The sequence below is a fragment of the Ammospiza caudacuta genome, chromosome 4 (genome assembly GCF_027887145.1).
Source record: "Ammospiza caudacuta isolate bAmmCau1 chromosome 4, bAmmCau1.pri, whole genome shotgun sequence".
In the NCBI taxonomy this organism is placed as follows: Eukaryota; Metazoa; Chordata; class Aves; order Passeriformes; family Passerellidae; genus Ammospiza; species Ammospiza caudacuta.
This window is the reverse complement of record NC_080596.1, coordinates 23,692,067-23,719,550: the sequence shown is the minus strand read 5'-3', so window position 1 is coordinate 23,719,550 and position 27,484 is coordinate 23,692,067. Positions and strand designations below refer to the sequence as shown.

The 27,484-nt window shown below is 38.5% G+C and overlaps 1 protein-coding gene across 1 annotated transcript in view; it reads left to right on the top strand.

Annotated features, from left to right (window-relative positions):
* The window catches only part of LRBA (LPS responsive beige-like anchor protein), a 370,657-nt gene that overhangs the window by 17,784 nt on the left and 325,389 nt on the right, over positions 1-27,484 (top strand). The window contains exons 3-5 of the mRNA XM_058804238.1: positions 24,557-24,788; positions 24,981-25,081; positions 27,308-27,403. Coding sequence (XP_058660221.1) covers positions 24,557-24,788; positions 24,981-25,081; positions 27,308-27,403 — 429 coding nt within the window. The remainder of the gene's footprint in view (positions 1-24,556; positions 24,789-24,980; positions 25,082-27,307; positions 27,404-27,484) is intronic.

The following is a 27,484-nucleotide window of genomic DNA, read 5'->3' as shown; positions in this document are numbered from 1 at the left end:
GCATAATTCAGTCTGAAGTAAATGCTAAATAGGAAAAAGATATATCATAAATCTCAGAAGGAAAATTGAGACTTTACTTGGTGGAAAATCCCATACTTTGCAAGCATATTAAGGGTATTACAGAAAACTTAGGATTTATAAGTTTAGCTGGATTTCCAAGACCTGTCGATTTGACTCCCATTCATGAATTCTATAAGAATGCGTCAGCATGGTGTAAATATATAGAGAAAACTACCAAAGGATCGGTCCAAGTCCCAGTGCAATTGCCACGGGGTTTGTTCTTAATTTGCGGAGACAGAATTTGGCACGGCATTCCTGCTAATGCCACGGGAGGTCCATGCAGCATTGGGGAAATTTCAATACTATCGCCTGATTTGAACATGTTAAGGGAGAAAAAACGCAGAGAAAAAAGATCAATAGAACAATATGCGGCAGATTGCAATGATAAAATGTTTTCTTGGGACAAGAAAGCGAGCATTGCTACCGCAATTTTCTCACCTCAAACAGCATCAGGGGTAGCCTTGACTCAAATCGACCGCATGGGTTGTTGGCTGAGCAAACATGCACGGTCTGTGTCTGTCGCATTGGATGACATGTTAAAAGATATCAGTGGTACGAGGCAGGCGACTCTTCAAAACAGAGCGGCGATTGATTATCTATTGCTCGCTCATGGACATGGGTGTGAAGAGTTTGAAGGGATGTGCTGCATGAATCTCTCAGATCATTCAAGGTCAATTCATGAAAGTATCAAAAATATAAAGGACAGCATAAATAAACTTGGCGAGATCACAGGATCATGGATTGATCAGCTGGTAGACTTCTTTGACATCTCTCCCATTTGGAGAGGAATTTTAAGAGTAGGGTTCTATGTTTTAATAGTTCTCCTAGTCCTCATACTTGTCATCCCATGCATATTTGCATGTTTAAAACACGCTATGAATCGGATAGTAAAAGAGGTCTTCCTGGTGCAAACAGAAGGGGGAGATGTGGGATCTCAGCACCTCAGGATGGAGGTGCAGAGAGGCCGAGACCACCCTTGGGGGGCTCGGGAATCCTGGAATGTTGCCAGAAGTGTCTGGTGGCAGGATTTTGATCCTACACAGGAGATGAGACCTGTATGAGGACTGGGAGGAATTCACTGGGTGAATGGTGAAGGGATAAGTTAGTTAAAGTGTAAAACACAGGGTTTAGGATTTTGGTACAGGGGGGTCTAAAGAAGTAAGATGGAGGAATTGGGGCGTGTCCTGTCCTTCTTCTTCTTCTTCTTGGCCTCCATCTTCTGTGGTGGTGGTGGCACTTTGGGATTGGTCATTACTAAAAGTGCACCGGTTAATAAGAGTAGAAGGTATTGGGGAGAAATGATAAATATTGTACACGTAACTTCGGGTATAAAGATAAGTGACCGCCCCGGGGGCTCGCAGTGTGCTCATGGCTGACTTGCTGTGCAGACCTCTGTCGGGCTGAAAGAAAATCTTTTAGATAAACAATTAATAAACACCAAGACCGAGACAAGATCAGAAGTCTCTCCTCGTCCTTTGAAGCGTCGGCTCTTCAAGGCCATCCCTGGGCCTTTCCAGGCCACCTAAACAGCAACACAGAAAACCTTACATTACTGCAAGTGTTTGAGTAAATAGAGAGAGTTTTTCTCTCTCACTCTTCATAACTCAGCAATTGATAGAGCTGAAATAATGTGGTGGCCATGCCAAAACCGGTATTTGTGTTTCTTGTTTCAGTTTTCTGTTACAGAAAGTCTTCTCTAATACAAATTGTGTGCTCACCTGTCATGCCTGTACAAGGAGAGGTTTACTTTGGGTTTTTTTATTAACTTGATCTGGACAGCACAATGGGGATGTTTTACATTTGGAGACCAGCCTGGGTTAGGTTTTCAGGGACGTGTATAAAGCTATTTGCAGTGTACTTAGTGCATTAAGACATAGTAATCTACACCTGAAAAGTGTTCATGTTCAGACTCTTTGAATTTAAGATAAAACCTAATGTTTTGCAGACTTTTTTTAGCTTTTTGCCTAAGTTCACTGCATGTGATACTGTCTTACTCTCTATAGTGTTGTACATGTGTGCCATCTATAGATATGCTTATGGCTTTTAAAAAATTTGTTGTACTACACAGAAGTATAAGAGAACTATAATATTGTTTAACAAAACCAGTTACTAGAATTCCATTGAAGCAGAGTGATCCAACTTTAGAAGTGTATAACTCTGTGCTATAATTGTGGTGGCTGACATAAAAATGTAGAAGGCAAGTACTGTTGTTTTTTTAACAGTGGAAGTTGAAGTGTTAAAAAAGATACAAATGTTTGAGGGAAGAGCAACATTCCTCCTAAGATTCAGCTACTGAAAGGCTTATCTTGGAATAGCACTTCAAAGTTTACAGTTGCCAATAAAAGCATCCCTTGAAAGAGTGTCAAGTATAGATTATAAGACCCAGGGATCAATGTGCTAATGTGACCTCCTGCATAACATCAGCCATAAGGCCAACTAATATTTTATGCAGTTAGTCAGCAGACTAAGTGTAATAATAAATCTTGGCAAAGTGGATTAGGGGACAGTTTAGAACAATTGCCAATAGGCCTGCAGTCATTTAGATTTGAGTGGCAGCAAGTTTAACAGTGCAAAAACTTAAAAACAGCCAAGTATTTCTTACATGAGGAGTTCTGCTAGGAATTTGAAGATGCTGGAAACACTGTACTAAAATTAGTTCCATGGGGTCTTACAGAATGCAGATCAGTCTTGTAGACTAATTAAAAAAGCCTGGGTTTTGTATTTATTAGAATAAATGATGCATAAACTTTTTGTTTGTAAAGGGAAGAAATTTCAGTGCTCTAATGAAAGCCCATCCAAAGATGATGAAATTGGCTTGATACATTGCATGGAACTTTGTATGTTTGGCCTTGCAGAAATCTCTCATCTTTATTAGAGAAATCTGGAAACCAGAGCAAGATGATATTTGAGTTGGTACAGACCTGCCTGGGTCAGGAATGGAAAGATGCTGAAGTGTCTGGGCTGTGATAATTATGTTCTTCTTCATACAAAATATCTTACCCTAGTGTTAATTTTTTGATGTGAGATGGGACTCATGGGATTGAGCTGAAATATTTGTTACCAGGCAGGAAACCCTTGTTAGCTGGCAGGGTTGGTGACTTTGCAGTCCAGTCTTGGACTGCCTTCTGAAATAACTAGGAGAATTATTTCAGCTGATGGAGAATTGATACTCTTGTCCTGGCAAAAGTGAACTTGAGAAAAGGCATCTGTTTTGATCCTGATAGTTTCATGAAGATTCATGTTGTGACATGACAAGTTGTGTAACAAGAATTTATATCATATTATCAACTGGGGAGGATCTAGAGTGGCAAATTTGCTAATACAATGTGAGTGTGGAGCAGGCTGAGCCTCTGTGCTGTGCAGAGGGATCACTGGAGTGAGTTTTGGAAGGAGGCCAAGGAAACACTGTCGGGTTTGCTGGGAGGGATTACACAGAGTCATCCTGATCTGCATCTGAAATATTAGATCTGGCTTGACCCCTGGCTGCAGCGGGATGATTGCAGAGGTGGTGCAGGCAGGTGACACAGTGGCTGCAGAGCTGTGGCCGCCGCTTCCAGGTCCCAGCCACGCTGTTCTAATGAACACCTTTCCCAGAACTAGAGTGGGTTCAGGGCAGGGGGGACATGACAATGCTTCATGTCTTTTAAAGTGGTGCTGCTCTAGAATGAACAGTCTGTTTTTTGTAGTTGAATGCTCAGCCTGGAGCAGCTTTGCCTGTGCTGGCAGAACCTGCATTCTCTAATTTCTGCAATGGTGCTAGAAGTGCTGTGATTAATGTTTTGTTTTGGCTTGGTCCTTGGTTTGTTAGTTAACCAGTATCCAATAAATAAAAACACTAAACAAAGTTTCATTTGATGTTCAGAGCTGGTAAAATTTAGCACTCAAAGGAGTAAAACTTGTTTGACAGTGACTATTTCAAGCTATTTTACCAATAAAGCTTACAGAAACCATAGTAAGCAAATTTTTTTTTTTATCAGAAATGTGCTTAGCAAAGTTAGTTGTCTATAAATTTATTTGTTATTAAACTTTCCAATTAACTGAAGAAAGATAAAAATGTCACGAGCTACAACAGGAGTGTCTTTGTAACCTGAACTGGGTTCTCTCTGAGGCATTGCTGGTGCTGGGTAAAATTTCAGGCCACAGAGGAGCTGCATTGTTGAATGTCAAGTACTCCCAAGTAATGTGGCCCTCAAGACTGTTTTTAAGGAGTCATGTTTTAGTCATTCTAGGATCTGCTGGAATGGATGTAGGCAATCTCTTAGAACATTATTAATTATTGTACAGCTGAAAAGAAAACATTCAAGTGTTTAATCATACTTTTAAAGTTATTTTTAAAATTACAAATAAAAGGGAAATAAGAGTTCTGTTGGTACGGCTCTTATTTTTTTTAGAACTTATTTTATAGTTCCTCTGCCAGATTCTTTGGGATGGGTGTGTTGTTGATTGTTAATGTACCTAACTGCTTATAAATACTTTTTTTAGTGGCTAAATACTTCTAAAATTCTTCCTGTGTGAATGTGACAATGTTCCTGTCAGATATATTTGCAGTGAATGATTTTTTGGAAAATCCTTAATAAGAGCCATATTTTTATATCTAAGCATCTGCAACTTTGAAATTATGCTTGTGTGTCATTCAATTTCAGTGTATTTATTTTGGAAAGTATATCCATATACCGGAGAATTGACAAAGTTCTTTTTTTTCTGTTACCTAAAATGCCCATGAGATGGTGCTCATCAGTCTTGTTTCTGTGTAGCAGGAGATCTGTGCATAGCCCTGACTTTCCAGTACGGATGCAGTGATTGGCATTGTTGCCTTTCTAAGAGAAAGAAAAATAACAAAAACCATCTGACAACACCTTGAATTAGTTGACCAAATACCCATTGCTATGTTATTTTGAAGTGTGTGTAAAAGCACTTTTGATATCTGATTATCTTTGGACAGATGGATTTTATGCTAATTTGCACAAATAAGAAGTTAGCACTTTTTTTTTTTTTTGTAAAAATGTGTTTCTAAATAGCCAAAGGATAGGAAAGTGTTTAGACATCTATCCTTTTTGTACTGCTTTATTTCATTTTTCTTTTTTACTTTTGTCTTTTATTTCCTAAGATCTGTGAAAGTTTTATTTATTCTAACTGAATTTAAGCTAATTTAAATTGCAAGGAAACAACTTTTCTATAACTGGTTCTTTACAGACACATCTTTGAAGGGATGAAATCCAGTGGCTGTGACTAAGCTTGTAAGCAGTGTGCACTTGGAGCTGCTGCCAAACTCAGGGGGAGAGCCACCAGGCCAGGAGTTATAAGAGAAGGCCCTGAGCTGATCATGTTAAGATAAAAATTTCAGAATCGGTCCCTCAGACATCAGGGTGCACACTTTCCTCTAAAGCATGCAAATTGCAGGCCACTGGAACAGCAGCACAGGGCAAGCTGAAAGTACCATGAAGGTTTTTCTTTCTGAAATAGTTGAGAAAGGCCTCAAAGGCTTTCTTTCAGATGCAGTCTCTGTGGACAGCACAGGAAAATTCAACTCATGGTGCAGCTCCCTCAGTCTGCCAGAGGTGATATGGCAGACAAGCTCAGCCATTAGCTGTGTAAATAGATTTTTTTTTCCTGTGTCTGCTGAGTCACCTTCTGTTGCAATACTGCTCTCTGTGGCAGGGCAAGGTGCCAGGTTATCGCACTCAGAAAAGATAAACTACGAGCTGTGAAAGGTGTCTCTCCAACAAGGCATATGCCATTTCTTCCCCTAAATCCTTGTTTGGATGTTTGGGGTAATCAGGTCCACAGGCAACAGGAGGGAGCTTGGCTAAAACTATCACAAATGAAGAATCTGAACTACACCATTAAAACTCCTCTTTGTTTTCTATTCCTCTGGCTTCAGCAAGACATGATCAGGTGGGACACTACTGATCTGCAGCAGGGATGTTTCTCAGGGATCTCCTAAGATGGGTGGTTTGGCTGGACCTGGAACCATCTTTCCAATGGTGCCTGAAGGAAAGCTCACAGGAGAGAGCAGGTTAGAGCTTTGGGTCCAGGAGCCCTGCTGCCCAGGACCCCTTACAGAGCCAGTACAAGGTTGAGAGGTGACAAGGATCCACTCCCCAACAACCAGAGGTCTTCACAACAACATTCCCATTGCTCTCATACCAGCTCCAGGCTAAATGGAGCTCCTGACGCAAACGGCTTCTGTGGCAGCAGGGCTCACCAGTGACAGTCTGTGTCAAATTGTCTGGTTTCTGCTCTGCAAACACTCATCAACCACCTCTGCTGACAGCAATTATATATTTCCTCAAATCCTCGTGAGACACCAAGTACCCAAAGTGCCCTACTCAGTGTTAAACACCAGGGAAGCAGATGTGCAGAGAACATTCTGCTACTAATCTACACTAGTGTGTTTTGTTTTGTAATGTGTCTGGTGGAGGTTGATTTGTTTGGTCTTTGGAAAAAACTTGGAAAAACTCAAGCTTTTTCCCTTGAGTCATGCAGGTAGCCCATAACAAGGAGAGAAGAGAGAAATGTTAAACTCCTGTTAATTAAGGCAGGGAGGATCATAGAGTGGTTTAGGTTGGAAAGGACTTAAAAGATCTTTCAGTTCCAAGCTGCTGCCATGGTCAGGGACACCTTTTCACTAGAGCAGGCTGCTCAAATCCTTGTTTGACCTTTCTTTGAGCTGGACTGAACGTTTGTAGCCCCAGTGCTGTTTTCTAAAAGTGTACTGTGTAATTCTAGATGCAAGATGGGGAGAAAACCAGCAAGATATGAGGCAGAAGTTAGGAGAGTCTTCTAGTTGAAGTAAAGTTACAGAAGTAGTTGCAGTAGGCTGTGGGAGAATGGGTTGTAAAAGAATAGAGATAGCATTGCAGGCAATCTTGCCCTGCCAGGTTGCAGCTGTATAAGACAGGTGAACAGTATTGAAGGAAGGGAAGCATGGAATGCTGGTGTGCCTTGACCAATCACAAGAGTAAGAGGGCACATGGGTGTTATGCATGTGTATAAAAGTGCTGATGCTTGTGGCCATTCATGGTGCCTATCATGTATCCTCTGTCAATAGGCTGCAGCACAGTAGAACCAGATGAGTTATTTTACAGTTTCAGACTGTTTTCATTGTTATTTTGAGGGTTGTGACCTGAATGGTCTGGGGAACCTGGGAGGAGATCTGGAAGAGGACGCAAGAGACAGAGATGAACTCCCAAGGAAGGACTTGTCAATATTGATAGGTGGGTGTGAGAACAAGAATTGGTTGGATGGGAAGTGGAATGAAGTGATCAGCACCTCTGGTATAACTAAGATGACACTCAAGGAAAGTATCTGCTAAGTATTATTAGCAGAGATTACAGGCCTCTGAAAATGAGGGCAGCTTTAAATCTCATGACTTGATCTAAGGGAGATATTCAAAGATTGATTCTGTACAAATCTTTGTACATGCTGCTCAAAATAAATCAGACCAAGAGGACATAGGAAAAAATCTGTTTCCTCTGGAAACTTCTTTTCCCTTCCAAATTCTGTGAATGGTGCTATGATAGATGTTTCTTTTGTGTTTTTCATAGGCTTTTTTCCTTTTTTCTTTCTTAAATCACTATAGCTTTGATCAAGTAAGCAACTTGAGTTATAATTGCCTGTATGTTCAGTTCTATCGGTGGTTGCTGAAAGCAGTGTTAGGACAGCATAGAACAGAAGATAATAAAGTGCTTGAGAAGAGCACCTTGACATAAAAATAAAGGCCAAACCAGAAGTAAAGACAAGAATAAAACCAGAGTAAGTAAAAGACAAGTATCTGTTGAAAAGCAGGGTTTCTTCTGGATTTAGGTGAAAAAGCAAAAAGTTAAGTTTTGATTGAATTTCCTTTGGGAAAAGAGAGTTTTAAGTTTTGATTTTGGAATGTTTAATTTCACCTGGAACAGGACGATTTGCACATGTTCAGGATGTGCTGAAATGAGCAGGACAAACATTTTAGACAGAATTATCTTGGACTGTAATTTGGCATCATTGTATTGTAGCTACTGGAGGCTGAGAGAGATGAGCAGGGAGGATTCAGAAAGGTTTTTTGCTGATTTTTGAATTGATGATTATGGTGAATGAAGGAGCTCTGTCATTTGTGTATTGGTGCTGAGTTATCTGTGTTGGGATGGTTGAGGATGGAGCGCCTTTCCCATGGGAGAAAGGCTGGCGCAGTTGGGGTTGTTCAGCCTGGGGAAGGCAAGGCTGCAGGGGAACCTCACTGCAGCCTTTTGTTCAGTACATAAAGGGGCTGCAGGACAGCTGGAGAGGGACTTCTTACAAAACCTTACTGGTAGAACAATGGGTAATGGCTCTAAACTGAAAGAGAGCAGGTTTAAATTCGATATTAGGAAGAAATTCTTAATTGTGATGGTCGTGAGGCACTGGAAGATGTTTCTCAGAGAAACAGTTGGAAGCCCCATTCCTGAAAGTGTTCAGAGGCAGGTTGGATGGGGTCCTGAGCAACTTGGTCTGGCAGATGGTGTCCCTGCCCATGGCAGGGGGCTTGGAATTAAATTGGATTGGAATCCCTTCCAACCAAACCATTCTGAGATTCTGTGATAATGTATGTGAGTAAGTGGTAACTGAAGATCAGGTAAAGCTTAAGAATGAAAAGGCAAGGTAACAACAAATGGTTTTTTAACCCTAGTCCACACTGTGCAAAAAAACCTTATACAGAGGAGATTTCAGCAAGAATATTTATGGAAAAGCTGAATGAAACTAGGAGAAGAAATATATGCAGAAGATTAAACTAGGGACAGGTACAAGCAGAATATGATTTCTGTACATATTTCTACAATACAGGATAATATATTACAGAAACAGTACTGTTTTTCCTTTTCAGACTGAAGCATTGCTCCCTTGAAACAAACCCCTTTGTGTCCTGCAACCTTCCCCTCTTTCTGAGGAACCTGGGGAACTTGCTCTCACATTTAGTCTTCTTACCATACTATTTCACTGAGATGATAGTCTGTAATTCTCATTCTGTTTATTGTTCCTTAAAAAATAATTCCTCCTTCTTTGTGCCTTCAGATCAGTTGTTGTTTTCTCCTTCACTTCTTTGTGGGTTTTCCTGCCCTGTTTTGGAATGTTTCATTTAACAAGAAATAATGCTGCAGTGCTTCAGGGAAGCTGCTGATTATGGAAGAAGTCAAGATAGACTACTAAATAAATCCTGGAGATTGTTGTATTGGTGTCAGAAAAAAATAGCTCAGCTGGAAGTAGGGCCAGTACAAATGAGGAGAATGTGGGCCTATATCTCATACGATGAAAACACAAATTTTGAACCTTTGACAATTCTTGAAAGTGACATCTATAAGAATTGTTTCATTCCAAAAAGTGTTTTTATTTCATGGCCCAGAAAAACTCATTTCTCATCAGATAGTATACTATTTCTCACAGTGCAAATCTCATATTGAACAATTCAAGGAGAGTACATTTTCAGAGAATTAAGTTTAAGTGCATTTCCCCAGGAATCAGTATTTTCATTCTCATATGAGAGTGTAAAGAGAGGTAGAGGTCTTTTAATAATAATTCTAAAAAGACAGCAGTTGTGCCTCTCAGGAAATGAGTGTTTTACAGCTTGAAATACCCCACAGCTTAGAAGTAAGGTTGTTTGTATGGACATTCTCATACAAATGGAAAAAAGAAAATTGTGAAACCAACAAGCAAAAAACTTCCTGTAAGTAATCTTGAATCCATAATCAAGAAATAGATTTTCTGAGTAAATTGCTCTTTACTGAGCTGATGGTACAAGTCTTAAATTTGTTAAGAATAAAGCTTAAACCACAAGTTTTGTCAGAATCAAAACATGTATTTTATACTTGCTGTTTGTTTTACATTAAGAAAACTGCTGTACACTGAAATGATTGCTGAAGCACTTGTGTGAGTTTTGCTTTACACTAAGAACTGCTTTTTCTTTTTTTCTTCTGTAGTTGTATGATTTGAAACAAACAATGCATATAATATCTTGTAGTTGAGATGAAGGTAGGTTTTGGAGTAAGCAGTTGCATCCTGTTCATGGGTTCTGAAGTAGTGTTATCCCAGTTGCAACAAATTATCATTATTTTATTAATCAAGTATTTTAAATTAATTATTGCTATAGTAAAATAACTATTTTTGAGGGCAGTATTCTGAGATTTAATATTCTTTTACTCCTTAACACAGCAGCTGTCAGCTATTCCAAATACCCTGCCTGTACTCAGCTGTCAGCATTAATGGGTTCTTGTCTTCACAAGCAGAGAAGGCATGAGACTTGTGTTTGACTTCAATCCTGTTTAGTATTTGGAGGGATCAGGTTAAGCAGGTGTAGAATAACTGATTTGGAGTCTTTCACTGGCATTAAATAATGCTTTTCATGAGTTTGAAATGTAAAAAAAACCCAGCCAAAATTGAATGGCAGAATTTTCTGACTGTTTAGAATACACAGAATCATTAAGGTTAGAAAAGACCCTTAAGATCATTCAGTTTGACCATTAACCCAGCACTGCCAAGTCCACCACTAAACCATGTACCACATCTGCACATCTTTTAAATGGCTCCAGGGCTGGAGATTGAACCTGCTCTGGGTGGCTTGTTCCAGTGCTTAACAACACTTTTTGTGAAGTAATTTTTCCTAGTACCCAATGTAAACCTCCTCTGGCACAACTTTGGGACCACTGTATTTTGTCCCATTGCTTGTTACTTGGGAAAAGAGACCAACTCCCATCTTGCTACAGCCTCACAGGTGACTGGCTTCTGAGAAATGTGTGAAGTAGGAGTGAATGTTCTTTTTATCACAGTCCAGTAGAGAATATTTTCATAATAAAGTTTGAATGAGTTATTATAATGGGGAAAACAAACATGAATATAAAGTCAGGAGTTTCATAGTATACTGGTGATATCAGTTTTCATGTACTACACCCTGTTTACATCATCCATATAAATTAAGTTGACTTTTTTTTTAGGAAACCTGCTTAGAGACCTTTTTTGGTTGTAGTTTTGCTTACAACTTGAACAGCGTGTGAGTGAATGAGGTTCACATTTATTTCTTTGAACTTATTTTCTGCAATATGTACCTCTCCCTGCTAGTACAGTATTCTTTTATCAGTATTTTTAATAAAGTAAAAAATGTCCTTGTGGGTTTGACCACATGTGATGTGAGAATTGATTTCTTTTTTCGGTTACTCTGTATGGTTCATGTTGCAATCTAACTGCATATGAGCTTGTGCTGTTCACTTGTGTGGAATAACCAGCACAGGTAGCAGAGCTGGATAGGTGTACTTGAGTTTATTTTGTGTGCAGAATACCCCAAGTTGTTTGTAGGTTTGTCTGTAACCATGTAAACCATCCCTGTTTGATTTTGTTTAGAAAAAATGTGCGATGACAGTCTGACAGGATTACCACTGTCATAAAATATTTGTAGTTTGGTGCCAGCTTATCTGATGGATGGATGAAGATGATGGTGAGGGCTCCAGAGCATCTCTCTAATGAGGAGATACTGCAGAAGCTGGGCCTGTTTAGTCTGAAGAAGAGAAAGCTGAGAGGGGATCTCTTCAATGTGTAGAAATACCACAAAAGGCAGGTGCCAAGAGGATGGTACCAGCTCTTTTCAGTTGTGTCCAGTGACAGGATGAGGAGCAGTGGCCCTAAACTCAGAAGTCCCAACTCAACATGAGGAAAAGCTTCCTTACTCTGAGGTGGCAGAGCCCTGGAACAGGCTGCCCATGGAGGTCATGGAGTTTCCCTCTCTGGAGTAACTCAGAACCCTCCTGGACATGTTCCTGTGTCACCTGCTGCAGGTGACTCTGCTTTGGCAGGGGGTTGGACTGGATGATCTCCAGAGGTCCCTCCCAACCCTAACAATTCTGTGATGCCTAGTGACTTAAAAACCTAGGAAGCTTCAGGAAACTTCCTTTTGCATTTATCTTGGCTTTAGGAGGAGTTTTCTGAATTCCAAACAACAAGAAAATACTGATGAAATGATTGGTTTTTTAACATAACATTTTCTGTGCAGAAACAGAATGAGTGGAAAAACCACAGCTACTGTGAACTCTAGACTTGATTGCAAAAATAAGGGAAGGGTAGAGAAATATAAGTTGGAAGAATGTGAGGTGTGAGGATGTATTGTGTTTGTGGGCAGGTTTTGGTAGCTGGGGGGACTACAGGGGTGGAGAAGAACGCCATTCCCTGTTTCCCTGTGCCTCTGGTGGGGAGCAAATAGAGCTGGGAAGGAGGGAGGGGTGGGGGAAAGGTGTTTTTAAGTTTGATCTTACTTCTCATTATAGTGCTCTGATTTTGTTAGTAATAAATTCAATTGATGCCTTTGAGTCTGCTTTGCCCATGACAGTTTGGTGAGTGATCTCCCTCTGTCCTTATCTCAACTTGGGAGCCCTTAGTTATATTTTCCCTCTCCTCTCCAGCTGTGCAGGGGAGTGATGGAGAGGCTTTGGTGTGTGCCTGGCATCCAGCCAGGGTCAACCCACTACAGAGAGTAACTGGTGGCCTTACAGAGAAATGTGCATGCTGTAAGGACACTGGAGCTTTGGAACGGAGCCATATGACTTAATCTGACAGAAAAAGGCCAACACTAAAGCTCAGTGTGTAAATGAAGTTGGTATAATGTTAATGGTGGTTTAACCTCACCAGCTCATAGCTGCCACTTTAAAGGTGCCTTTCTACTCAGAAAAGTGTGGTGAGCTGTGCAGGAGTGTGTGTGTGTGCCCACAGTGCTGCTGCTGGGGCACGTGGTAGATAGTAAAGCTCTTTGGGTTTTGTTCTCCAGGTTACACTGGAACAAAGGGTAATGTGTAGGCTGCAAGGAGAAGGAAACTGATATTAAAGGCTGTTGTTGTCATTAGGGTTTTTTCTGTCTTCCTTTTAAAGCTGTATGTGTCCATAAATTTCATGGCATACTCCCTTACCCCACTGCAGATACCAGATACTGGTGCTGGTCTTTGGCTTCACACCTTAGAGACCACAGTTTATACTGTTGATTGGGTTGTTGTCTTGAAACTTGTTTCTTGTTTCATAGTTTTTGTGGCAATCTCTTCTGTTGTTGCATTGGGAAATCTCTTTCTCGTATAAGTAAATATTTATGTGCATGGAAAGCTGCAGGAAATGCTGTTACTGAGAACTTGATTTGATAAACCTTGAGGAATGCATCTGTGATTCTTCATAGTGCCAAATTTGCTTGGCAAAACTTCATTGCTAGAGATAACGTGCCAGTAGAAGGAAAGAGAACAAAATAGCTCCTCTGAGATAAGCTTCACCAAATCTCCAGGTTTAGAGTTTAAATCAAAATTATTTACTTAAAGTTAGTTTCTGTTTATTTGTTAATATGAAAAATATTGAAGTCCTGTGTGATTTCCAAAAGTTCTTTTATCTGTAAAATCTGTAGTTACCTTTGCAGCCCCAGAATCCATGACTATAACAGATGTTTTATATTTTCTTTGAGACTTGTTTTAGTAAATAAATTCATATAGGAGAGAGATTTTAAGAAACTAGGAAGATGGTTACTTTTTGTTTTATTGCTGTGATGCTTTACTAGTTACAGAATTGGAGGGAAATTGTGTTGATTAGTTAAAAGTGGCTGTTGACACTAAAGAAAAAAGGGACAATAATTTGGATATGGAACGAGAGAGAAGATTTTTCTGAAAAGATTATGCTGTTGTTTGTCTTGATGGCATTGACCTCTCCTTTGATAATGATGCTTTCTTTGTGTTCAAGTTGAGTGGCTTTTCATAGTGGCAGATGTTCTTTCCTTCACTGTCTCACTGAAGGAAGATTTACTGTTCACTTAATCACACTTTTCATGGGGAAAAGAGTGTTCCAAGAAGCACCGTGTCACAAACTCGTACATTATTCGGATGTAGCCTTTTTCAGCTTATATTGATTATCACTTGTGGGTAATAATTTAGTTTTGATTCACAGTTTTTTGTGTGGGACAAGCTTTAAGCATCCTCCTAAATTCTTGAATCCTTGCAAGTGTAGTAATTCCAGAAAAAGCATTTTGCCTTAGAATGCAGCTACATGTGACAGTGTTGATGAAAAAATGGTGAGAACTCCATTAATACTGTGTCTTTAGCAGAATTTTTTATAAATCTGCTGAATTCTGTGTTTTAAATAAATTCTTTTTAAGGTTAAGAACAGAGGAGGTCAAGCCTAAGCAAATGCTGGCTTTACTGGCTAAATGCTTGCTTCAAAATGTAATTTAGCCCCATTTTATTTAACAGTAGTTACCTTCCTCCAGTCTGAACTGCAGTCAGTCACAGGAAATGGAAGGGTCTTGCCAGGTTTGCTGAACAATATGTGGCAGTTGCTGTTGGTAATTTGATTGCCACATTAAAAAACAGAATGTAGTTTGGATTTGTATTAATTGAGGCCGCTTTTGCCTTTTTAGGTCCAATTTCAATTACAGCGCTTTCAATTTCAACAACTGAAATTACCTTGGTCACAACACTGTAAACAGGAGAGTGTGTTTGTAGGTGAAGGTGTGATGGTGATAATATGCAACACTTGTAGTCTTTGTCTTCCTTGTTTCTCTGTGATTTTGTGAGATTTTTTTTCTCTTGTTTATGTTGTGCTTGTTCCTTGGAGACAGTTTGTTTCAGTCATTGCCTGTATGCTGAGAAGAGGGATAAGAGGGAAATCAGGGTGGGGTAGAGCCTTAGAGTAATAGTAGTTTCTAGACCAGGAGGAAAAAAAAGCTCCAGTCAACCAAAAAACAGTGTTGTGGCAAATCAGGGAGGAGGGGAAGCTTTAAAATATTTTTGCAAACCTAGAAATGTAAGCCACTTGTAACAAACAGTAAGTGTCAGAGTCACAGTTCTGTCCTTGCTTTAAGTATTGCCTTATGCACATTGAAAGGAATAAAGATAAAAATGGTCTAGTTGTGGAGGCTTTCCTGGTATACCTGTTCTCACAAAGGCCCTTTTTTCCCCTGATTAGCAGAAATCTTCGGTTTAGCAATATTTCTATACACTGACTTCCAGTAATCCATTTTCTTTAAAACTCTGAACAAAGGAATGTCAGAATCTGAAAGCAAAAAGCCTCAAAAGTTATTACTTGGTAAGAATAAACAAAAGGCTGTTACTTATTGTAAGCACCCTCTATTCTAGCCAGCGTTGGCTGCTTGGTGTTCTCATGTTGATCACAGCTACAGAAAATTTTAGAAATGGCGAGAAGGCAAGCTGAGTGCTACATTTCCTGTGGTGTCATTTAGTGTTCCTTACATCCCAGCTCATCACTGTCCTGCTGCAGCCGTGGCAGCAAACTCTGCCACTTCTGAGCAGGCAACTGTGGTGGGTGTTTTCCAGCTGTTCTGGACCGAGGCAGCGCCAGAAATGATGAAAACAGATGTGCTGGCTCTTGTTTTCTGCTGGAATTTGTAACCTGGTGCCTGGTAGCTGTGCTGAAACTCCCAGCAATTTTCCTGCTGTGCTGTGAAAGGTGATGGCAGTGGAGGAGCTACGGGGGGGCTGTGCCTTCCAGTAGGAGAGGAAGTGTTTAACATCATGGCTTCTAAATCTGATAAAACCTGCCAGAGCTTTATAGGTAAATTGATTAATCTCTTCATCTTGTGTTCTTTCTTGGCTTTTTGAGCTTTGGTTTATTTCCATTGCAAGTGTATTTGCTGTTGGTATACAATTCCATGTGTGGAACATCTTCTAGTTTGTTACTTTCCTTCAATTTCCTTTGTTTCTTTCACCTTTCTCCTTTACTTGTTGCTGTTATTCCCTAGTTTCTACAGTTTAGCAAAGCACTTACAAACATGTTTTCTAGAATGAGCTCATAACCTTGTTTTTACTTGTAGACTTCTGTTGTTACACACTTTTAAAATAATGCACTTTATAACTATCACAAAGGGGCTGTGGAATGTAACTCAAAAGTTATAAAGTTCTGTGAAGAATTGTTTGTATGAGACTTGCAGGATGCAAACTTCAGATTCTGTAAAGAGTGGTGGCTTCCTGCCCTCAACCCACTGTTAAATACCACACAGATGTTCTGATCTGAAGGGAAATATGGGGATACATTGTTCTCTGGCATTTAGGGAAGTGGTCTTCAAACCTTTTTGGTTGCACAAACTGCCAGTTAAATAAAAGGTCATCATTCACCCCCAATAAATAGATACTGTTTTTTGTAATTTATATCCATGCTGCTATACTACTATATCATATTATAACAAATACAAAAATAGGAATTAAAAAGGCTTAAAGAGAAAATAAAAACTTTCTAATTTTAGTTTTTTTTAGTAATGATTCAAAAAATATTTTCTTCCCATATTCCAGAGGGAAGAATGTCTTGCTTGTCCCATATGTTGCTAGGGGGTGGATACCTCTCTTTGGATGCACTGAGAGACTCTTTGAGAATTATTTACATTCTTTCTAGTTTTCTTAGCTTGCAAGTTGGAATTTTCAGAAGCTCTAATGTAGTGTGTTTTGTACATTATTTACTCGTTATGGATATATATATATATGTATTTAGAAGCATTTTTGTTTGGTGTAAGTGGCATACACAAGAAAAAATCGATAATTGTTTGTATTTCTTTATAATTAGAAGGGGTTTACTACACCAGTGATTTCCCTTGCCAAATGGAAATAAATATTTCATAAAATCATAAGTAAAATAAATGCTTAAATGAAACTTCCTAAAATGTTTTCTTGTTGAAATATAATGGCTGGCTTTGCACACCAGCTTGGTTGACAGAAAACATATATTTGGTAATATTTTACATTTAAGTAACAAAAAAGCTAGTTTTTTTAGATGATGAACAACTGCACATGTTAGAAAATGCTAAGCATGTGAACTGCTGCTATGTTTGCTCAGGCATGGTGTCAGTGGTGGGCAGTGTTGGTTTTTTGTCTGATTTAAGCTCTAGGCAGAAAAAAATTGCTTACAGCATGAATGTCCTGACTGATGGAAGTGGGTGCAAGCAGGGTATTATTCCCTGTACAGCCATTCTTACTGTAGGGTTTGCTCCCCACTCTGGACTTGTTTGTGAGTAATGTGGCATTAGAAATGTTATCTTTTGGGTGCCTTCCTTGAGGGCAGGGATTAAGGTAGGACATGATGCAGACCTGTGCAGCCTTGGTCACTGGAGTGTGGTGTTCTCAGCAGATTGCACAGCAGATTGGGTTTGTTTGCTGATGGGTGATGTTTCCAGAACTGACAGAAAGGTATCTTGCTTGATGAAAATTTAAAAAAAAAAAATTCAAGTTAAAACATTAGATAACTTTTAGACATGTAGCTAGGGAGGGAAGTGTTGGAATAATGAAATGGATATTTGGTGCAGTGCTTTGCTATGTATGCCTCATGTATCTGAGTTTAAATTCAGAGTAATGCAACTCCAACTCCAGCAGACTTTCTACTGGGTGTCATAAAATGACAGATTTCTGATTTTTAAAATGCCAAAACCATAAATCATTAGTTTGCTAAGATTGCACTAGCAAGCTATTAAAGAACATGGCAGTATTTACTGTAGATAAATGCAAATTTAAAAAGGTTCTCTGTATCATGGTTTAAATGATTTATTTGCTTTCAGTGCACATATGAATCTGATGTGATGTAAAGATTTAGGATATTTCATTTCCTGTATGGAGCTACAAATTTGCATGTTATTAAACGATCTCTCAGAGTTATATCTTTCTTTTATGTCTTAAACAGGATCATAGGTTAAGATGCACTGAAAAACGTTAATTAAAACAAAAGCAGAATTTAATGCTGTTAATACAGGTACTGGAAAGATGGGAATGTCATCTGGGTTTAGATATTTTCTATGGTAATATCTATTGAGATACATAATACAGGTCAAACAAGGGAAACTGCCATGTGTTGTAAATACACCTTTAGCTGTTGTTTGGAGAATGTAGAAATTTAGTCTTGAAATTGATTTACAAAAATTCAGCTTCCTAGTTCCTAGTTTTCAGGGATTTGAAATAAATCTCAGTGGTGCAGCCTCCTCAGGGGCCAAGCCCTTTATACCAGTGTTGTGTGTCAGATAAAATCTGGTAGGGAATCAGTTTTATCCTGTCTTGTTTCCCCATCTGAACTTTTCCAATGGCTGCAGGCTTGCTGGGTATTGTCTACAGTTTGGTCAGTGCCACTGTGGGCTCCTGGGACTGTGTTTTGTGTTCTTGGCCATCCTTTGTGTATCAGCTGTCCCACCTCCTGATGGGGCAGTGAAGACTGGGAGAAGAGAAAAATTCCTTATTTTGGACTTGTTGATGCCTTTTGTCCTTGGAATCTGTGGTTGAATTTCTGAAATAGAGGCACAGTGCGTGGTGGTGTCGGAGAATCATAGAATGGCTTGGTTGGAAGAGGCCTTAAAGGTCATCTAGCATGGAATGCTGTAGCTGTTTTGAGTTCAGGCATGGTGGTTTTGATTTGAACTGTTTGTACTAAGATCCCTTTTTGAATGGATACCAAACTGATAATTGTAGAAATTTTTCTTCCTGTTTGTGTAAGATAGAATTTAACTTTGCTAATATTTTCACTTAAAACTGGTGTTGCTCCCTTTATAAGATACTAATTGTCAGATTTTGGTATGTACATAAAAGATATTTAATGGCTCTTTCTAAAGTAGATTAAACACAAAAACAAACACAAGATTAAACACAAATATAAAATTTGAAATTCATAGACCTGTTTCCCCAGCCCCCATGTTTAAAAAAGTTGTATAGAGCTAATGCTTCCTTGCATTGTTCTGTTTACACTGGGCCTTCAGCTGCACACTACAAACTGAACTAATTGTCTTAGTGAACTAATTTGACATAAAAATGCTTGCAAGTAGGGTGAAAATGCTACATTGTTTGCTAGGGTAAATAATCATTGATTAAGCATAATTGTATTTTAAAATTGTTTATCTTCTCCTATTCTCTTGAGAAGGAAAAACCCATAGGATGCTTCAGATGTATTGTACCTACATGGTCGAGAATTTTGCTTTTTTTGCATTTATTTTCACTGAGAGAGTAATTTTCATGTATGCATAGCTAAGTGCATTTTTAAAGAAAAGTTTAATGAGTTGGTTTATGTCTCAGATGAACTGGGTAGGAGACACTTGCCAGTAATTTCCTGGGTAAATTGCATGTCCTCTGTAGTTAGCTTTTGTAAAGTTGATGAAACTCTGGTTTTATAGAAGCCAGTGCTTAAATGTAAACTCTTCTGCTACTTCTAAGTTTTTTCCTTACTTCCTCGAGATACAGCTTTTTTTCTTCATTGTGATGAAGCATGCTGATATCAGCTGCTGGTAGAGGTGTGTGGAGGAGGAAGAGAATGATACAGTGCTGAGACACTGCCTTAAAAATGTGTGATTCTGGGCTAATGGTTTCAAATACAACATTAGGTGGCAGCAGTAGGCTCTTAACACCTTGTGGGTGCCTGTTCAATTCACATTTAGGCAGTTTTCCAAATGACAGGCTTGAAGAAATTTTATTTTAATGCAAAACATTTATATTACATCCCTTTGAAGGGAAGCAATGGGAATGGTTTTCCCCTGAATGATCCTGCTTTGATTATAGTTAAGAACACTGTTAACAGAATCCCATAGAAGCATCAAGTTTAAAGTGGGTGCAATGCTATTGTGCGATGTCACTTTTGATATGTCTGGTTTAGAATGGACTTCTCATTTGCCAGGTAAATGAAGTTGGAGGCTTTGTTATGAACTTGGCAATAAGAGAGAAAGCAGCTAATAAAGGAGATTTTTTTTTTTCTTCCTTTCTTACCATCCTTACTCCTTTGAAAGGTAGATTAGTACTATTAGTATTCTTTTTTTTGTGGTGTTACTGTATGCCAATAATGCTGGATGGTGGAGTTTGGTGACTTCAATCTGATGTATCAGCAGGAAAAGTTTGTGATTTTCTGCAAGAATTACCTGTTTGTTCTTTGATGTTGTTGGGGTGTTTTTTTGGTGGGTTGTTTGTTTGTTTGGGGTTTTTTGGGTAATCTTTGGTTTTGTTTGAAAATGGGAGAAACCTATTTCCAATGGGAGAGACCAAGTCTGAAACTGGAGGAAGATTCAAGAGGAGTCTCCTCCTTACAGAAGTGGTTGGAGCAGAATCTTTCCTTCTGTGGGAGGGTCACTGGTCGCCTGCACCTTCATGGTGTCACTTATTTAAACTTTGAGCCAAGGTGGCAAATGACTCTAAATCATCTGTGTCTTGCTGGAAGGTGTGACCTCCCTTTTCTTGAGTGGGTTTTCCCACAGTGCTTTGTGTTTTCTCTGGTTTTTCTAGTGCATTATGGTTGATACAATAGCAATATAATGAAGAAAAAAGGGGACATCCATCCAGGCTTTTTCCACCCCTTTCTTGCCCTCCCTTTTAACCTCTCTGGATGTAAGCTCTGCACCACTGACCTGACATTCATGCTAATGTTACTATTTCATGTACTTATCCAAACTATTTGGCTTTCCTGCCAAATCTTCTTAGGGCTCAGATTTTAATGTTCTCACCTCTAGGTGTGGTTGGAAAAGAATGCATGGAAATTGGTATGTCTCAGTTAATATCTTTTGCAATGTTTTTCGTTTTCTGTTCTGAGGAAGCCTTTCTAAATCCCAACCATCTTTTTATCATATCATGAATGTGTATCATGGTGCTAATTTTTCCTATTTATTGTATGCCCTTGGAATTTGACCAGCTTGGAATCATACATGATCTTATGAGATTCTTACCCTAGAGAGATTGTAATTCCCATATCTTTGGCATTTATTTTTGATGATGAATAATTTTCAATCAACTAAATTCAGTCAATCTCTAAATATGTGAAATATGTTTCTGAGTATGTGAAAGGGGACAATAGAGGTGGTTTATTTCTTTGGTGGTAGAAAGGAATTAGCATAGGCAAAGAATATTATAAATGCCCAGCTTTGCAGGTTCTTACTAAGCACAAACTTAAAGAAAAATTCACTGAGATTGAGCCAGCCTGTTTGACTGCATTTTTTTTCTTCATGGAATAGGTGTTCATATTCCTTGTTTTGGACATACTAAAAAACCAATTCTGATATTAAAAAATAATAATCTTGAGGAAAAGGGAGAGGTCGCAGTTTGGTTAACAGCCCTTCATCTTGGCTTTGAGGAACAAAGCAAGTACTTGATCTGTGGCTTATCTAACAGCCAGAAGGATGAGGAAACTATAGAAGTAAAGACTTCGTTGGGGAGTTTGAGATAAAAATGTGAAGATCCAGCCCTGTAGTTCTCCCAAGTATAGCCAATTTGTCTTATCCAGGAGAAATGCTGATTTTGGGCTTGGTTTCTTCTTTTTGTGTCATGGAAAAAATTTTTGTTGGGTTGTCTTGCAAGATTTCTAAATGTTTTTTATCTGTTAATGGGAGAAATAATTGAAATTAGATTAATAATCCAGATCATGTTCTTTCAGGAAAGAGGAGCTTGACTGTTTATTCTGAGCTATTTTCTGTATGCTCCTCCAAACAGTGAAGCCTTTCTTTCATATCTCACATAATTTCATTGCAAAGAAAGGTTAAGTGTGTTTAAATAGTCTTTTTGGTTTTATTTATAAGTGTTGTAGTGCTATTTTATGCTAAAAATTAGTGCTACTATGTTGACTTCTCATCACTTCAATTCCCTAAGGGGGGGGAAATACACTTTCTGCATGTGTATTCAAAAATTGCTGTATTCTCCCTGTTCTCAATCAGCTAAATGTAGAACTATTTACTGAGAAGCTTGAGCTATTGCTTTAGCATGTATATATTTTTGAAGGTGGATATAACTGGCAAAATCCAAAATTTGTGAGGATGTATTTGAATGCTGCCCTTTAAAACCATTCCTGTAAGCTTGTACTTAATTCTACATGCTGGGGAAAGAAAACGTTATGCCACCCTGTGGGTTGCTATAAAGATTGTTTATGCAGCTCAGCATAGGACTTAAAATACGTTGAATTGGAGAATTTTGAAAAATGTAGTGTGCGACACAGGAGACCAAATCATGCTAAAGTGCAAGGAAAGACTATACATCAGTTCAAAGGCTACATTATTCAAAAAAATACAACCATAAAAAAGGTAATAAGATTACATTCTCACACTTCATGGCTAGTAAGGTGCATTAAGCTGCTCAGATATTCATAACTTACTGTGACATTTGGGAAGATTACATTTTGCTGTGCACAGCCATTACTGCAGCTCAGATAATAACTAGCCAATGCATGGACCTGGATTATGATCCCTGTCATTGGAAACAAATTTGTGTTTTGAAGGTTGATCAGTTTCAAATCACCATTAGAAAGGGTTAATATGACATAGTGTGGGGGTGTGTGTGCCTGTGTGTATCTAATGGATGTGCATACATATTGTGCATCAGCTGCACCCTGCCTTGGCTTTTCTGCTTTCCCTGGCAATTTTTTTTGTCCTCACTTCCCTCACAGGAAGTGTTAAAATGGTAATTATTTTTTACCATAGCATATTATTCCTAGAATGTCCTTCCTGAAATGCTTATGTTTGCAGATGAGATTGGAAACCTAATTTGACAGCGTCCTGGATGGGTGGGTTCTGATAATAGTATATGTAGCCAAAAATGAAAGATTGGTGGGGTAGACTATAGGGTGAAGGTAAGGTCACCTCCAGTAGCTGTATGTGGTTTTCATGTGATAATTGATGGTTGGCTGATAGTTAAAACCAAATGCATAAAGAGTTGAATTTCTTGTTAAGAATTAGCAGGTGGTTTGTGGCCAGAATTTAATCTTTAGCTGATCTGTCTCTACGCAGAATACAATATTTTCTTTGTTTCTTACCTTGAATTTAAGAAGAGTATTCTTGAGGAATGCTTCAGTTTTGTAGAAGATAAATTCAGTGAAATGAGGTATAACTCTGATTATGTATTTTACATTTTCAAATGCTCTGTTGAGGTTTTTCTTTAAGGGAGGGTGTATATTTTTCTTCACATTTGTTTTGAGATAATTCTGTGTGAATTTGTTCTGCCTAGCATACCCTACAGAGCTTTCTTGAGTTAGGCCTCTGTTCCATCTTTTGGAAGGAGAAAGCTAAGGCTTGGAGGATGGTAATGATGTGATGGATTTGTTTGAGTTGACAGCATGAGTTGATATAGAGAAGCTGGGAATATAACTCAAGTCACCCCATTCACTTCTTGCTGTTTTCCAAGATATTGTGGAAGCATCTGACAGTAAATTGCATAATTATTTTTCATGACCCAGAGAGGAGAAAATGGAAAAGTGTAAATTACTTTTTAGAAATCGTTGCCATGTGACATTGTCTATTCTGTCAAAAGAGCAGTAAGTTTGTTTGTTTCCTGTGATGTTTGGCACTACTGATTTATTCCCAGAAGTCCAAAGATTGCTTCTTCAAAGTGGCAAGGTTTAGACACTTGAGGAAAATGTATGGTAATTTCAGTGGTTAATGAAGAGCGTATGTTCTGTTCTGTAAATTGTTCTTTGGGTCCTAACTAACTCAGAGAAGCTGTTGTAGCTAATGTGGAAGCAAGTTAGGGTTTTGGGGCAGTTTTGACATGGTGTGACTTCAGCAGGTGACAGTACTGAAGCTGTTAAAGGCCAAAGCCTGTCAAAGAACACCACTATGTAGGAGAGAAATAATAACATAAACTTGCAGAAGTGAGAATGAGATGAAATATTTCTGGTCATGAGCTATTTGATAATTTGAGTCAATGGTATCTGAATTCTTGTTTGTATGCTGGTATATAATGGTTATTTTGGTAAGCATGGCACGTTTTTAAGGTTAATACAGCTCTGAAGTCCAAGAGAACTTTAAAGAGTGGATGTAGGGAGTTGGTATAAATGAGTTAACTTGGTATAATGCATTTTGTCTTCAGCTGGAATTTTTGTTTTATTAAGTATGCAGATGAGAGTGGAGCAGGTTATTTCCTTCCCCCATCCACAGGCACAGGCATATGTGGTCTGTTACTCTCTAAGAGACCTGAAATATTACAGGATTTCAGTGTCATAGCCAAATCACAGCCAGAGGCTTGGAACAGTGCTGCTGTTCCACATGCCTGCAAATACAGCAAGCCTTTGCTTCCTTTGAGTACCTGGGGCTGCTAATGAACCTGGCAGTTAATTCTTAACCAGCTTGAGTCACTGGAATGTCTCATAAGTGTTTATAAGTGGCAATATTTCTGATGTGCATCAGCTCCTTTTGGCTAGAATTGCCTTCTTAATGGAGATGTGTTAAGCAAATATGAGGCACTCCAGGTCATTTAAGATATCTCGACTGCTTTGTTGGGCTCACCTGTTTTAGAACATTCACTTGGTATCTTCACTTTTCAGCTAACCTGGGACATGTCTATCCTGAACTACTCAAATGGTTTTCTGCAGCAATTGTCTGATAATAGTTGACACCTTAAGAGCACCTTTGTTACTCAACAGAACTTGAAAAAGAAGACAAATAAGATGGTATAAGATAGAAGAAATATTGGCCTCATTATTATGTTTTTTCCCCCTTCAATAGTTTTCTTCTCACAGAATGAATAACTTTAGGCATAGAGTAATACTTTGATACAGTTGCCTTAAGCATTTTTTTTTAAATATTTTTCTCTGAAAGCTCGTTGGGGGCCAGTTTGACTTGGAAATGAACTTTATCATCCAAGAAGGAGAGGGCATCACCTGCATGGTGGACTTACTGGATAAGTGTGACATCACGTGCCAGGCTGAGGTTTGGAGCATGTTCACAGCAATCCTGAAGAAGAGCATACGGAATCTGCAGGCCTGCACGGAGGTGGGGCTCGTGGAACAAGTGCTCAGGAGGATCGACAGGGTTGACAACATGATTGCAGGTACAGCCTCCCCCAGTGTGGGACTCCAACTGTGCTGCTTCTCATAGACACAGTTACTAATTAGATGGTAAAAGTTTGCCTTGGCATTTTATTCTTATATCACTGTTATATATATCTGTTATATATATCACTTATATCACTGTTATATATATCACTTATAACACTTATATCACTGTTCTTTCTGCTTTTCAGATCTCTTAGTGGACATGCTCGGTGTGTTGGCGAGCTATAACCTGACAGTTCGGGAGCTGAAGTTGTTCTTCAGCAAGCTGCAAGGAGAAAAAGGGAGATGGGTAAAACAAAACACAAAACTGAAACAATTTTTATCGTGTTGCTTTGGTTTTTCCTAATTTTCACAAGTTAAGACTGTTCCAAAAACTTCATGATAAACAAATTTTGAATGTACCAAAAACTATAGGGAGCTTTCTTTTATTATATAAAGAATCTTTTTATCTGAAAGCAATTAAAATACAGAGAGTAGAATATTGATGAAGTTAAATTTCTTCCTGAACCTGTGGACTATATTGGTCTTTCCTAACACCTGGGAATAATAAGGTAACTCTTAGGTGTTATTATGCACATGATTTTATTTTTTTTGATTCCAGCTATGTGAAATTGAAGGAAAAAGGCGTAATTTTTTTTAAATCAGAAAAGAGAAATAAGTAAAAATGCCTACAGAGGCAGTTCTGTTTGCTCCCATTTTCACATTGCTGTACTTTACTTGATGATGAAAAAAAATTATCCAGTTAGGGAAGTGAAAACTTTGGCAGAAATTGAACTGAAGGAAATAAGTCCCAATGAAAAATTGTCAAGTTTTTCTCTTGTTCCTGTGTGGAATAGAAAAGGACCCTGAGTTACAGCTGAGTAACCACTTTCCCTAAAGTAAAAATGTGTGTGTTGTAGAGGCCACCTGATAAAGTTTTCTTCAACACACAGTTGTTGTTTCATTGGACTTGGGAACTATTTTAACAATCATTTTACTTTGAATTTTAATTCAGCTCCTGTTATTTCGAAATACTCTGGCTAGTGTAGGGGAGAGGTAGCAGTGTCTCTGTTGACTTCAAATAATTAAAAAAAATAGTATGCCATGTAAAAGCAAGTATGCACACATAATACTGCAGACTTTAAAAGGCCCTTTGAAATAAATAACTCTGGAGATCTTAACCTCCTTAAAGAAAAATACTCTAAACTTTATAGATGGTTTAAACTTAGTAATTGAACATAGTATATTTAACTGTAAGTGAAATAAAGTTGTCTCTGTAACATTAACTTTTTCATTTCCTGTCTCCCTGCTATTTGCATTTAATTTCCTTTCCTTATTAAAGACCAAATACAGGGGAAAGCAAGAGAAAAATGCCACAGTTGGATTGCCAAGGAGTTGTACAACTCCATAAATCTTAAAATCAGCAGAACTGGGAAGATGATACCAAGTATTTTGCTGCAACACAATTTACCTGGTCAAATTCTATGGCACTGCAGAGAATTCTAAGCAGCTCTCAGCATTTCCTCCTCAGTTTTAACTCAGATTCTTGAAGCACTGCTTAGCTGACTCCAGCTTTGGTACATTTGAAATACTTGTGATGGATCATGCAATGCTCCAACATCATGCATAGTTTTCAGAGGGTAGCTGTTAACAACAAAATGAAAAAGGGCACTTCCAGATCTATTTTCAAACTACAATTTTATAATCCAGGATTATAAAATTGTAATTTGAAAATAGATCTGCCGGAAGGATACGGTGTGGTGAAAGACAAGGCACAAAATTGTCCTGTCACTCTGATCAGTATTTGCTGTTCTCCTGTTGTTGTGAGCTCATACACTTGGTTTGGAGTTTGTAGTTACAGACTATTACAATAAAATCAGCAAGATCTGAGTGGTGGTGAAGTGTTAAGTTTTCACACTGAGCACTCAGGTGCTCCAAACTACCCTTGGGACTTGAATCTTTCTCCATGGACTTAAGTGAAAGTATAAACCAAATCAGTTTAATCTAATGTGTGACTCTCATCTTGATGAAAATAATCTTTCTGCTGATCTTCCCTCTCCCTTTTGCTAGCTATTCCGTCTCCCTTGTGCTGGCACAGATTTCACTCAGCCACTTCCCAGAACAACTGGAATTAAAAATTGGTTTGCGTTTGCTTTCCCTAAGTTAGTTTTCATCTGGAGCAGTTAATTTTCTTTAGCTTCCAGCAAAGTCATACAGAGAGGTGATGGGAATGAACAGACAGTGGCAGGAATCAACATTCAGGGTCAGTTTAGTTTATGCTGGGTGAATGTGGCCCTGGCCTTCAAGTCCTTAGTGAAGTTACCTAATTAACTTTAATCCAGTGCATCTATGTTGTGTGAAGGTATTCATGGCTGTTAATGTTGTTTTATTGAGGGTGCTGAGTGTCTTAGTAGGATATTGTTCAACCATGTGCAAAGTTTTAAAATGTGCTAAAATTTGCTTTTTGTGTGTATAGTCTTTTCTTTCTTAGAGGTTTGTTTTACTTATTTACAAATGTAATAATTCTCTTTGTCAGCCACCACATGCTGGGAAGTTACTGTCTGTGTTGAAACACATGCCTCAGAAGTATGGACCTGATGCCTTCTTCAACTTTCCAGGAAAAAGTGCTGCAGTATGTAGATATTTTACTTTTTTTGTTTATTTGCTCCCTGTTCTATTAAGGCCTTTGATTATTTTCATTTATTGTGTTCTT